The sequence below is a fragment of the Ixodes scapularis genome, unplaced genomic scaffold (assembly GCF_016920785.2).
Source record: "Ixodes scapularis isolate PalLabHiFi unplaced genomic scaffold, ASM1692078v2 PGA_scaffold11__112_contigs__length_91849675, whole genome shotgun sequence".
NCBI classification, from domain to species: Eukaryota; Metazoa; Arthropoda; class Arachnida; order Ixodida; family Ixodidae; genus Ixodes; species Ixodes scapularis.
The window spans coordinates 30,743,158-30,756,549 of NW_024609837.1; the positions used below are offsets into that span (position 1 = coordinate 30,743,158).

The 13,392-nt window shown below is 42.6% G+C and overlaps 1 protein-coding gene across 2 annotated transcripts in view; it reads right to left on the reverse strand.

The window, feature by feature from the left end:
• LOC8032070 (gelsolin, cytoplasmic) overlaps positions 1–13,392 on the reverse strand; it is a 104,466-nt gene that overhangs the window by 64,669 nt on the left and 26,405 nt on the right. For both annotated transcript variants that reach the window (XM_042288871.1, XM_029993690.4), the window contains exon 2: positions 5,803–5,877. In XM_042288871.1, coding sequence (XP_042144805.1) covers positions 5,803–5,877 — 75 coding nt within the window. The remainder of the gene's footprint in view (positions 1–5,802; positions 5,878–13,392) is intronic.

Below are 13,392 nucleotides of genomic sequence, written 5' to 3' on the forward strand. Positions count from 1 at the left end.
AATTGGATTCCACGCTTCATACGAAGAACAGATGTGCCGGTGACTCGCTTACAGATTAAAATAAGCAATGTGAACACTTTTAAGGGAGGCGGGAGGGTTTTGTTAAAACAAAATTTATACAAACTTAAAAAAAAAATAGAAGGAATGACGAAATGTTAGGCTCGGTGGCGCAAGCTGCCGCCCGCTACAAAGGGTATGGCCATTACCATCCATCCATCCAGCCATCCATTCAGGTCATCCTAGCGATATACCACGACTGCCTGGTGATAGAAAAATGCAGAGGTGGAGCAAATCTGCCTAGAAGGGCGAGGGGATCAATCATACTTTTGGTTTCCAGGCTAGGTGGCGCAACCTACTGCCCGTTATAAAGGGTACAACCATTAGTATCCATCCATCCATCCATTCATATGACGATTATTTTCCCGCAAAGGACATGGGGGAGCCAATCACTGCAATGTACGGAGGGATCTCGGCGACCGACGAGGCTAAAAATGTATTTGAACCTAAAAAAGAAAAAAAACAAAAACTCTGCGAGTACAACAGCGCAGACTATACTTCGTCTCATCCTACGATGGACTAAAGGCAGAAGCTACGGACCGCCAGATCCAATCACGAACCACTTACAAGTTGCGTGGTATTTCGCTTCGATGCACGTATCGGCGCCCGCGTCTCAGATCACTAATGGGGAAGGGCGGACGGTAGTTCGGATTGGATAGCACTGAGTGACTCAACAATTTTACATCGCAAAGAGAGCTTTGTCATACAAGCTCTTTGCAGTGTCGGAGCTATAAAAATGATGCAGCGCTTTTGGACTCGGAGGATAATTCGTCCACCCCTAACCAATTCTAAGTGTGCCATATTCTAGCTTGCAACGAGATTGGACCTTGCGGCCCGTGGCTTTGGCCTTTAGTCCATCGTAGGATGAGACGAAGTATAGATTTTTAGGCTTATAGATATTTTCAGCCTCGCAATTCGCCCAGCTCCCTCCGTAGGCCTCAATGATTGGTTCTCTCGAGTGTATTGCGGAAAAGGAGGTGCTCCAGATTTCTCAGAGTCTACGATATTTTATTACCGATGCTCGGGCGCTAAATTGCCCGCGGAGAACATGAGTCAGTACCGGTCTTGTACATGTTACTCGACAAAAAGAAAAATAATAAATAATAATCGATTGCAATTACACTTTCTCTCGGTTAAAATGCATTCAATTGAATTACTTGGTTACTCGGGAAGAAAAGTAATTGACCGTTACTTGAAAACGTAACCGTTACTTTTTCGATGACTTCAAATTTTCAGCACGCAAAGATTTGTCTGCGCGTTTCGAAACGGGTCCTTCGTACCGTGCATTCATGGGATTCGAATCCCTGAACTATAAACTACTCATTTTCTTAATCCGAAAATTTTGAGGCACAAATAAAATTTGTTCCGATCCAATCCAATCTAATCCAATCCCGTCCAGAGACTTGGTTTGAGAATTTCTCGGAAGGAAACTTGTAGAAACAGAAGGCCTCATTAAAAGAAAAAGTGAGGGGGAAATAGTCATGGTTACGAGTAACTTTAGTATTTCCAAGAGTAACCAGATTACTCTTGTGGTTACTTCTTACTAAATGTATTTGAATGATTACGAATCACTCCAAAAAGCAATCTTGTAACCAGTGCCGCCTGACTCAGTTCAAACGACATGAACCGCTAAGTTTGGGAGTCGACAATCCATTCGACGTCGGTATTGGAGACGTGAGCTATCGAAAGCGGTCGCTGTGGTCGGCCCACCAGAATTGACTGAATGCTGACTCTGACGTCAGCAAAGGATGACTCATCGACGCAAATAAGAATGTAAGAACTTCAATTTTGACGGTGTTGGCAGTGTTGCTTTGAGATCGCTATGATTTCAGGCTTCCGCCATGCCCATTACAAACACCATCGAACTTGTTGTTAACAAGGTAATGACGTCACAAAAGGTAACCGAACGAGGGCGCCACCGAAACATCTCGCCGCTAATACGGAGCCTGCGAGCATCACGGTCTGTGACCTATATATCCCCCTAACGGCTTCAGACAGACAGGAAAAAATGATAAAACGCTAGGAGCTAACCACGCCCCGCACTTCCTAATGGTTCAGTGAATATTGTCACGAATGACAATTATTGAGCCGATGAAAAGTGAAGCAAGCGAAACGTTTAATGGGGCGAACTTGTGCCCGAAACGAAATAGAGAAAGGCTAGCGCGTCGCAGGCGTCGATGGCGGCGTGACAGCAGGATCAAGCGCTGGGGCGAGACTGACTCTCGCTCGCTACGCGGAGCGGAGCCCCTCTTATGTACACGCGTGGGCTTCTGGAACATTCGGCGTTCAGAACGTTCGTAACTCGATCAGACGGCAAGGCTCTCGACCTTACAAAAACGTTAAGTTGAAAGAATAAATAACAGAAGCGTTCACGCCCAGAAATCAAACTTGGGGCCTCCGCGCGAAAGAGAAGCTCGGTAACCACTCGGCCACGCACGCGGTCGTTCGGCGACGCGCTTGGCAATTAATTCGCCTCGAGATTCGATTGGCACGGCTCATGTGGTTAAAAGCAAAACTACGCTTTGTTTAACGCTTACTCAGAGCAAAACGAAGGCTACGCCCGCGAGGTCGAAGCCATGGGAAGCGCTAATGCAGCGCTCGCGCACTGGAGTCAACTGGTAAGAAGAGCTTGAGCCCTGTACCCTTGCCCGCGCTTTGTGGCGTTAGTGTGGATGCTTTGTTTCCACCCGCATTATGGACAGGCAAAATTACCACAGGTTTCACAGAGAACCATGGATAAACAAGAGCACGCTTCCACACACTCCAATCTGGGTATCGAGTCCTATAGTCGTAGTTCTCACATTATTTGTTTTGTAGTGCGTTATGGGGGGTGTTTTGTTATTCACTGCCTTTATTTACTACGTAGTTCCGGTAATCCTATGGAAGACATCACTATAAGTTCAGTCAGCACTGAAAAAAAAAAAAATCAAACGGGCGTGGACAAGACCGAGAAGACGTTTCGACTTATAAATTCGCTCCGCGCTGTGACGGCGAACATGACATTAGCATGTGAAACGTCACGATTTATGCCAATGTGTATTCTTGGTTATTTGACTACCATATGTTTACCCCTTCTCTACTTTACAATTATTCTCATCGGACTGCAATAGCCGTTCCTGAAATCGGAAAAAAAAATGCGTCACGGCCACCAAAAAGTAAACTTCTCTTGGATTTCAGTAATAGGCTTTCCAAATCCTCTTTTGGAGAGTATAGAAGAACGAGTATCTTAGAAGACGAGGAAATATTACCTGGTTGTCTTTTCGCAATGGATGGCGTAAATTGTGCGTCTAAAAGTGTTAACATTCTTCGTAGAACCTACTGGCGTTACGGTGAACATTTTCAGGGTAATTACAGTCACTGACTGCTAAAAAAACGCGGGCCGTGTTTTATTATGCTTCCTCCTTTTGCTTCATGATCTGCTCTTCGAACTTCTGTTTGATGTCACTCGTAAAAAGTGAAACCCGAAGTCCATTGGGGCGTTATGTATTTTGTGCATGTGCGGATGTTTTACGAGCTCGCACTATCGCTACAGTCTCGCGCTGTAACACCGCGTGCTTGTATAGTTTCGAGTGACCTCATTTATTTGTGTAACCGCGTACGCGCTCTCTTGGGGCTGAACCGCCGCCGCAAATACGGTTTGGAGCGAGAAAGATGTTACACGAAAGTTACGCAACAATCGAAGCACGACGCTACATGACGAGAATGTAAAGGGAGGGTCGGGAGTTTCAGAAGTTTTAAAACAAAAATTTTTCCAAAGACTCGTTACATATGTAAAAAAACAGTGGTGTCTCGTTAATACTGACACCTCTGTTCCCTACAAAAAAAATCGTCCATAATATGAGATGTCCATAATAACGAGACAAAAATGCATATATTTCCCCAGCTTGTCCCTGAAAATGGTGTTCACATGGAGGGGTATCCACATTAATGGGGTCCATATAAAGAAGGCACGACCGTATATATACTTTTTTCTAAAGCTTAGAGCAGCACGCGAATCGTGCGCCGTAATAAACATACAGCACATTGTCAAGCGGTGTAATTTCTAGCTGCATGCGTGCGTTTAGTGCGACCCGGTCCTTCCCGAGTTCTGGTACAAATACGCGCCCAGTTCTTGCGCATGTCATGCAATACTCTGGCACCGAGGAACGCAACAGTATCGGGATGACACGGAGTGTGTTTGTTCAGACGATTGCAATGTTGGCCTCGAGTATTTCCAAACGAAAGCCGTCTTTTCCGGGTTGCGCCGCGGCTGCAGGTGCATCCGGTTTTTTAGTTCAGATCAGAAAGTTACACGAACAAAAAACGCGACCATAGAAAAAATGTATATAAGCTGCAGCCAAACTCCCGCGAACGGAAAATCCGTCTCCGTAGAGTTTCGGAATTAAATGAAGCCTCACCAACAGCACTCCCGGCTAAATTTAGCTGTAACAGTATATGTATGCTCCGTTCATGACGTTCCATACAACCGTGCCGTTTCATACGTCCGTGGCCATCCATTTGTCCTTGACGTTGCATCTCATTTTTTATGAAAAGTTGTTAGATAAAAAAATAAAAAAAAAAAATGTTTTTGTTGAAACTTAGCGTAACAATTCATAGTAGGGAGTTGTAGTAGATCGTTTTTCTCCTCCGCTACGGTATCCCTGAAGAAAACGCCGCAGCTGCGCATGCGCCCCGCCAGCCTTCTCCGCATAGTTCAAGGTCTTGTGGCGGATTACAGAGAGCTATCCGGGTGCTTAGCGGGCTGCGGAAACGGTCTACTACAACTCCCTAATGACTAGAGAGTTTCAGGGAACCGTTTTTGCACGTTCGATATACTGTATACGATGGGCCCCTCCGGTACGCACTGTGCATGCGCCAGTCTTCTGCGCTAGCGCATGCGCAGCGCGTACCGGAGGGCACATCGTATACCGTATATCGGACGTGCAAAAACGGTTCCCTAAAACTCTTTAATGAGCGGTTAAGGAACGCGGGGCGGTGCTTAGTCCCTAGCATCTCATTATCCATCGGCGGTCAATCTTGCAGGAATAGCGGATAAGAACGCGGAACAACCAATCACAAGGCAGGAAGCGTGAAGTAAAAAGTCCCCGCCCTTCGTTTCTTAAGATGTCGGTGCACTGAACCACGTTCTGTAGACGTGTCGCCATCGGACACGTGCCTAAGGTCTATAGTTACCGCTACAACCTAATTTAACGAAATCAGGGCGTGACTTGCTGTCGTCACGGCGCTTGCTTTGTGATTTGCTAAGCTTTCGGCGTTCGTGTCGGCTATAATGCCGCAATCTGCAAAAAGTTCATTTACAGTCGGACTGAGCTGAGAGCGTTGCGAAGAGCGTCACAGGCCCGAATTTCACGAGGAAAGAGCGACACGCTTGGCCTACACAATGAATCACGTGACTGTGTGAAAAAAAAAGATGTGTATCACGAGAAGTGCCGAATATTATGAGAATAGCGACACTGGGCTGAGTATCACGAGAACAGCGACACGCTTGAGCATACACACGGATAACGTGACTTTCTGACGTCACGTGACTCAGCGAAATCCCGTGAGTTGACGTCAAGTTCGAATTGTCACGAGAAAGCGTGACATAACGTGCCACTCTGATGACACTGGTGTTATATGCAACACGTTTTGTGCGTCTCTGACTTCATCTAGTTATAAACAAGACATGCCCACATTTTCTTCTCTTTTTTTTTTTTTGGGGGGGGGGGGGGGGAGAGAGTGAATTGAAATATTGGGGAGACTCACGTGGAGAACGATGTAGGAATCGCCCGAGTAGAAGCTGCCGTACATCTTGGGGTCCACCGGCTTCACCGTTAGCTTCTGCAAAGACAAAGAAACACACGAACATTATAGATGGTGAATAAGAGGACAAGTACATAACTATAGGATTCCCTACCGTTTAAAGGCCTATAGAGACAGGACCGATTCTAGTAATACTATTATTAGTTTAAATTATTATGACGAAGATAATGTCAAGCTTTTTTTTTTTTTTTTTTGTGGCGAAGTCGTTGCGTAATCGATACGGCGCCGTTCAGGAAAATTTATAGAACAGAAAAAGGTAGTAAACCCTTTTCGTCTCAAAATCTGTAATATACATTAAAAAAAAATCTGTTTTTTTCTTACGAGGATTGTAAAAGTAAAACACAATAATGATTTTTTACTCTTTTTTTTTTTTTTGCTAAAACGGAAAATGCAAGAAACATTTAGTGAATGTCTCAAGAAATGTGGTATTCGAAGGCGTCCCAAAGAACGCTGCCCTCTTTATCTCTGCGGTTATTTCTTTATAAGCGTCGTTTCAAGAATCAAAGTCTTTGCACAATATTTCTCCGTTTGTTTTTTTTTTTCTGTCATTATTTACGCAATATTTCATCTGAAGTTGTCTTCTTCATAAAATATTTTTAACGTGCGATGATGTGGTTGAACGCATTCCTGAAACAATCATGTATTGCAAACAAATTTACATTGGTCAACAAGATTCGAAAGCTAAAATATGCTTGATCATGGGGAATAAAAATAACGAAGCATATAAAATCATGATTTCTTTGAACTGACAGATTGAATATGTGCGTTAACAATTCAAAATACTTAATGTCCAAAGCATGGAATGAAGGCCAGTACATAACCACACAAGTGCATATTTCATGTTACAACATTACATGAGCTTGCTTCAAATAAAGTCATCTACTGTCATAAATAGGAGGAAACTAAAAAACTGAAACCGAAATAAACAGCCTAATTTAGTTTGTATATTGAATTTGTGTTCAACTACATATTTAAATCATGTGCAGTAATATTTATAGTGAGTAGCGTGTAGTTGACTAGACTCTTTTCATTTTTAATATGAGCGAGCTTTTATTTGAATTTATTCATGCATTCGCTCTAAATATAGATGCTACGTTATTAAGGACGAAAACCGTCCTACTACTATGTAATAATTTATGTTCAGTTGTCAAATCGTTCTCCTATTTAACGCTCAATATACGTTTTTTTTTTTTTGTTTTTTTTTTATAATCCAGTTTTACTGCATAAACTCGTCTATACTTCTGCTTTCTACTAACACGACGAAGTTACTTTTTGAAAATAACTTTCTTTTAACAATTTGTGTGCATCTAAACTAAATTCCTTTGTCATGTAATTGCGCAATATGTTTTTAATTTAGATCTGCTTTGTGAAGCTCCGAACGCCCTTAAAATACTAGGAAAATCGTACAAGAACACTTTTTTTTTTTTTGCTTTTACTATACTGATACTTTGGTTGAGATGTCTATTTTACTATGCTAGATTTCTTGCCCCTTGTGGTTATTAACTTTATTTTCCAGAAGGAAAGCCACCGACTTTAGGTTTGCTATATTTTTGCATGAATGCTCGGTGGGACACTGACAGCATAAAATTAGTCTCACCGCTCTAAAATTCCATCTTTTCTAAATGTTCAAATATTCGTGGCACTTTTTTTTTTATCAAACATTTCTTTGAAACCTCATTTACATACATTCTTTACTCATATTAATATAAAAAGAACCTAAATTAATTTGTTTTTCTCAAAGGTAACCTGGGTCTTTCCATTTCTGAAGTGGCCATAAAACGATATTCAATTTGAATGTTTGGTAGTTTAGATTAGTGTAATAACAGATAATTAAAAATAAGTGTACTCGTGATCGTAACGCAACGAGTCTAACGCTCTCTCGTCGTCATTTAAAATAAATTGAAAAAAAAGGCGGGTAATGTCTGTTTTTTTTTTGTTTTTTTTGCAGAACTTGGTGACGTAATGGCGGGGAGAAGCCCTTGATGAAGACGAGTCGAATGTGGCTTGTGGATTGGTCAAGAGCACTGCATGTGTGTGCTACAGCTTGGTCGAGCGTGGCACTGAACATGGCGAAACGTCATGCTGTATTGCACTGTATAGCGTGTATTATGAATGAATGAATGAATGAATGAATGTTTATTTTTTCCGGAATCAACCGAAATGGAGACAGAGACTAAAGGCTCAAAGCCTGACAAAGGTCCCTGTCCCCAAAGCAGCGCTTTCCAGCAGCACACAGTTAAACTGTTGCATTGTACTGTACTGGTTACGTCTCGTACCATACCGCATTGTATTGTTTTGTAAAATAACTAACTTCTTCACCAACTTTAGGTCTATGTGACTAACCTTCAGAATAAAAAAAAAAAGAAGAAAAAGATTCATTAAAGTGCAGAAACAATCGTTAGGTCAACCACCCTGCCCTACAGATAACGTGCTGCATATCCGTCGCCTTTACAGGAAAAAAGGAGGCACAGGATATCCCATATCCGCCGCGTGCCTTCGCGTTCCGCGCTGCAAGAACAGCAAACACGCCCCAAAGAGGTGAGGCCGTTTCCCGGAGAACAGCAACGGACGAAGAACACATCAACACGACCTGGACGCTGCGTTTGCTTCTAATCGGATGCGTCCCCCTGCCAGGCTCACAATGCATCCACCATTCTAGTCATTCTCGTACACTGCGCGACACTTCCATAACGCAAACGAGCGATCGTTCTTTTTTATGTTTTTTTTTTTATATCTAAAGTCGCATTGTTCATAGATCACACGAAAGACACGCTGTTCGCTGCGGACATGACGACAAAACTGTCTGCGGACACGGCTCAACCATGTTCCACGCACGTTTGCTTCATACCAGGGATCGGCAGTATTTCAAATACAAGTATTTGAAATACGTATTTCAAATACTTTGTGTATTTTGCATTTATATTTAATTACAAATTGGGTAATGTATTTGACGTGTGTATTTAAATACTAAAACGCGCGTATTTCAGATACAATTGTAATTAAATACAATTTTGTGGGCGAAAATACATCCCTCGAATTTATTGTCACTGTCCAGAGCAGGAAGAAAACTACGTTCTGCACCGAATGCTGTGTCTCTCAATCAAGCACAAGCGTTTAGTGACTTTGTGATTACGGTCCTAGTCCAGAGCAAGAATAGTGACGAAATTGACGTTCACAGGCAGACTGGCTAAATAAGTGCCTGTGACGACTTGTGATGTTTTAAAGCCTGATTTCTAAGTTCTGATTGTTGGGCAAGTTGGTATGGTACGTTAGAAAACATGATTGCGCTTTGAAGACGGGGACAGGACAGACACCACAGAGTGCTCTGTGATGTCTCTGTGCGCTCTGTGGTGTCTGTCCTTCTTATGTCCCCGTCTTCAAAGCGCAATCATATTTTCTAACGTACCTGATTTCTATCCATATTTTTGCCTGGAACATTCTAAATACGCGGGTCGTCCAGATTTTCGTAACTGGTGTGAGTTGCAACAATAAAAAATTATCTAGCTAGTGCTGCGCGTTTTGGTCGCCTCGGTTCTTTGTTGGTCTATACCAAAATGTGATCGACAAAAAAGTTACTTGAAGCTCTGTACTTTCTTCACCTATTACTTCCAAGCTGGTTACATTTTTTTTTTGATTATATTTCTATTACGTTACTAGAGCCTCGCACACTAACTCCCGAGTGTGCGATGCAAAATTAAAATGAGATACCCAGAAACCCGTTGCCGGTGCCCTGAAGTCGCTGACGCAAATTTTGGGGAATGTATTTGGAATATTATTTGGAGGAGACCAAATACATTTGGTTGTATTTGTATCTTGTAATTAAATGTTTTTTTAATGTAATTAGATTTGTAATTAAATACATTTTTGACGAACTATTTTGTATTTGTATTTCGATACATATTTGCATGTATTTTGCCCATCCCTGCTTCATACATATGTGTGCTTCGAACATGTCTGCAGAGACAGTGTTTGTTTGGCCAGTGTGACCGTCATACAGACAAGAAACACGATTCAGACATTTTCTGCAGACTGTCTCTTGTACGGCGTATTAGCAGTGTTACCGCGGCTGAATGGGCTGTCATCGAGACTGTGTACCATGATTCACTTTTTACACCTTTAAAGGTGTAATAATGCTCAGAACACCCTTCTAACACCCTCATTTTTAATATGAAGTTTGTTAGAAGGGTTTCCGATACGACGAAAACACCCTTTTTACACCTTTAGATTACGAAAGGGTGTACGAAGGGTATTGGAGGGTGCAAGAAAGAGATTAAGTAATCAGAGTGCACCCCACGATGCTACTAGGGTGAAAGGGCGTTTGGTTCTTGAAAACTATAGTGGAAAGTGCTAGCTCGGCGCATTATAGACCGAGCGGTAAAGTTCAGTGCTTGACAATAAATATACCTTTTCGAAATAAAATTTTCCAGCAAAGGCCAGACGTCGTGTTCGCACTAACGGTGTTTCAAAGTCTGTAGTACATTTCGAACAGATAAGTCGAATCCTTTCAGATTTCCCAAAAAGAAACTCTGTGCTGTGGCATTACGCAATGCAAAGCGTCATGCTTGCATTGCGTAATGTCACAGCGCAGATTTTCTTTTGAAGTTTAAACGGATGTTCCGCCTCATCATTCGCTGAGCTGGTTTCCTAGATCGCAATGATAGGCTCTTTGAGTGTTTTGCGGCTTAGTAGACGCTCAGGAATTTTTAGAGTGTACCGGTAGAGTTTATGCACAACAAACAAATACAAAAAAAGGTTTTTCTATACTGCGAGATATAACTAGAAAAATGCGACACATATATATGAAGCCGTAGAGAAACTCTAGATCTTTAAAAAAAATACACACACAGGCGCAAAGTTGGGACACCGTGAAACATCTGCGTGCGCTGCTTTAATAAATCAAACACTGAATGACGCAGATGTAGACCACGTGTACTTGTTTTCTTGATCATTCGGAAATTTATATTCTGAGCAAAGGGAGTTAAAAAGCGGCAGGCAGTTCTAGAAACAGCAGATGTAATAAATCACATCAACACATTACAAAAAAAAAAAACACGCAGGCGCGATAAAAGAAAGAAACATCAACAACGATTAGTTTATTATATTTATTCGAAAGCAGTGGCGGAAGCAGCTGAAGCTCTCTATTAAATGTTAAAATATAAATAGTCAACGCAATTAAGACGAAATGCTGGATGTTTAACGTTGTTCTATTAAATTAGAACAACAAAAGCGAATAGAACGAAAAAGACAGAAATAAAGCACATGCTTAATTAAACAGAAAGGATCGTCTGAGTACTGTGTTTGGAAGGGCAATAGACTACTTCCATAAAGCCCTGCATGCAACACGGCGCGCGTTGCACTCTGGGAACTAGTTGGCCAGGGAGGAGGGTGGCATGGTTTCGGTTTCGATCGGCACGTCGACAAGATATGGTTTTCTGGTCCCGAGAGCGTCATTTGTGGTCTCTAAACTAACCTAAATGGCCAGGCCTCGAGGCTTTAGCACAAGCCTGAGACGTATGGCTTGTCTTAACACATGCTTGTTGTATTTTTGTACTTGAGCCTTCCTGTTACCGTTCCAATCGAGGTATGTGGACGAGCCAGTGCTGGGAATCTCGACGCTGCGAAGCTCGGGGATCTTGCTCGTGTACGAATCAAAAACCTGTAGCAACCAATAAGTATGCATACATCGAGCTCGCGCCTTTACATTAGTGTTGTTGATCAGGAAGTTTGTTTGTTTCGTGCGTCCATAGACGAAATATTACTTTTTGCAATTACTGTGTTTCTTAATATGCCTGAGTATGCGAGGTAAAACTCGGAGGCGCCATTGAAAAGCTCAATTTTGATACACTTCTTATCTCTTATCTGTACTGACCCGCAGCACTGCACGAAGTGAAGTCCCCACCCGCTTGCATTCCATTAATATTCAACATCGCGTATGCACATAAAGTTATCCTGCAATCATATAGGCAAATTCGCACATACAGACCGTTTTGAAAAAACAAATGTCGAGCACTTGTGTGAAGAATGTAGCACCGTTCCCCGGAAGTGCGCCGGACGGGCATGAACCCCCATGCGCACCGCATAGGGGTTCATGCCCGTCCGTCGCACGGTGCGACATTCTTCACACAAGTGCTCGAACGAATTCAAAGCGCGTTTGACGGTTGCTAATGGCCATAATATTTGTTTTGTGTTTGTTTTTTTCCTGCCTGAGTATGCCGAGATAATTTCAGACACACCGTTCAGGCGCAGATCTTGGGCGTCAGTAAAAGCTCGTCCAAAAAGGCTTAGCGAGGAGTAGGGGACGCTTGTTAGGGCCTCCGTCGTAGTTAGCCGATCTGAGCGTTTGCGAGAAATTAATCTTCTACCAGCATAAAATTCGAGTGGGAGATATATGATGACACGAGGAAGACATCATAGTAACTTTTGTGCAGTAGTGAGGTCGAATTTATTGCGTTTCCTTAAAAGTTCATGCGTAAACGCCGGGCTCAACTTCGATACCCTGTGAGGATGCAGCTTTCTTTTCGCCCAATGAAGTAACAAGAAACGGATGTTTGGCAAACAAAATGCGTATAAGGCTCCCGATGAACAAATTTCAGTTCTCGTTCAGTGGTACTAGACGGGATTATTGAAATTGAGCTCAAACATGCATTCGTAGGGTGAGGTGACTAAGCCACGTCTTTCTACGTTCGCATACGCACGCACAATATCCGGTGTTTCGGAACCAAGGAAAGTGCCCCGGTCTTCGTTTTGTATCGCTCGAGAATGAGTCTGTTGTACGTTCGTGAAAAGTTAGATAATCGAAAACGCAAGCAGCGCGTTCGGTCGCGGAGTGATAGCATGAGGTGAAACTGCTCAGTCGAAACCGAAACTGAGTGGCCAACTAGTTCCCAGAGTGCACTGCGTGGTATTTCGCCGCGATGGGGCGCGTCGGTTTTGGAAGTAGTCCATTCCGGTGATGGGGTGAGAGTAATGCCATTACTCTAATGTAAGCTTATTTGATGTTGTTGCCTTTTGAGTAATGACTAATGAATGTAAACCGCTTTGTTCCGCTGTAAGTTTAGTAGACCTGATAAAGACGAGGTTATTCTTTTTTCTTTTCTTTTGTTCGCGCAAACCAAGTGCGTCCTTTTTAAAGGTCCATCATGTCGAAGCACACGAATCGAGGTTGGACTAATGAAAACAAACGCTCGTCTGCTATCGCAAGATTTTATGCTACGTCTACGTTCTCTTTTCAGCATTAACAAGACGGTATTTTGAGCTACTGAACTACGAGAGAAACTACGAGACGACGTCGTCATCAATCACCGCGGCTTCCGCTCCTCTCCTGACGCATACCAAAGCCTTCTTGAGAAAATACGGTAATTTAATACCGTATAAAAGCTTCAAGCCAAACAATACAGAAACGTTCAATTTATAAATTGTCAGAAAAAAACACAAAAAAAAATATGGCTGCCTTCGTTTTAGTGTTGCAGACGACTATATTCTCGCACGCGCTTTATCAAAACCCGAAGAAACCACAAAACGAAAAGCGCGATT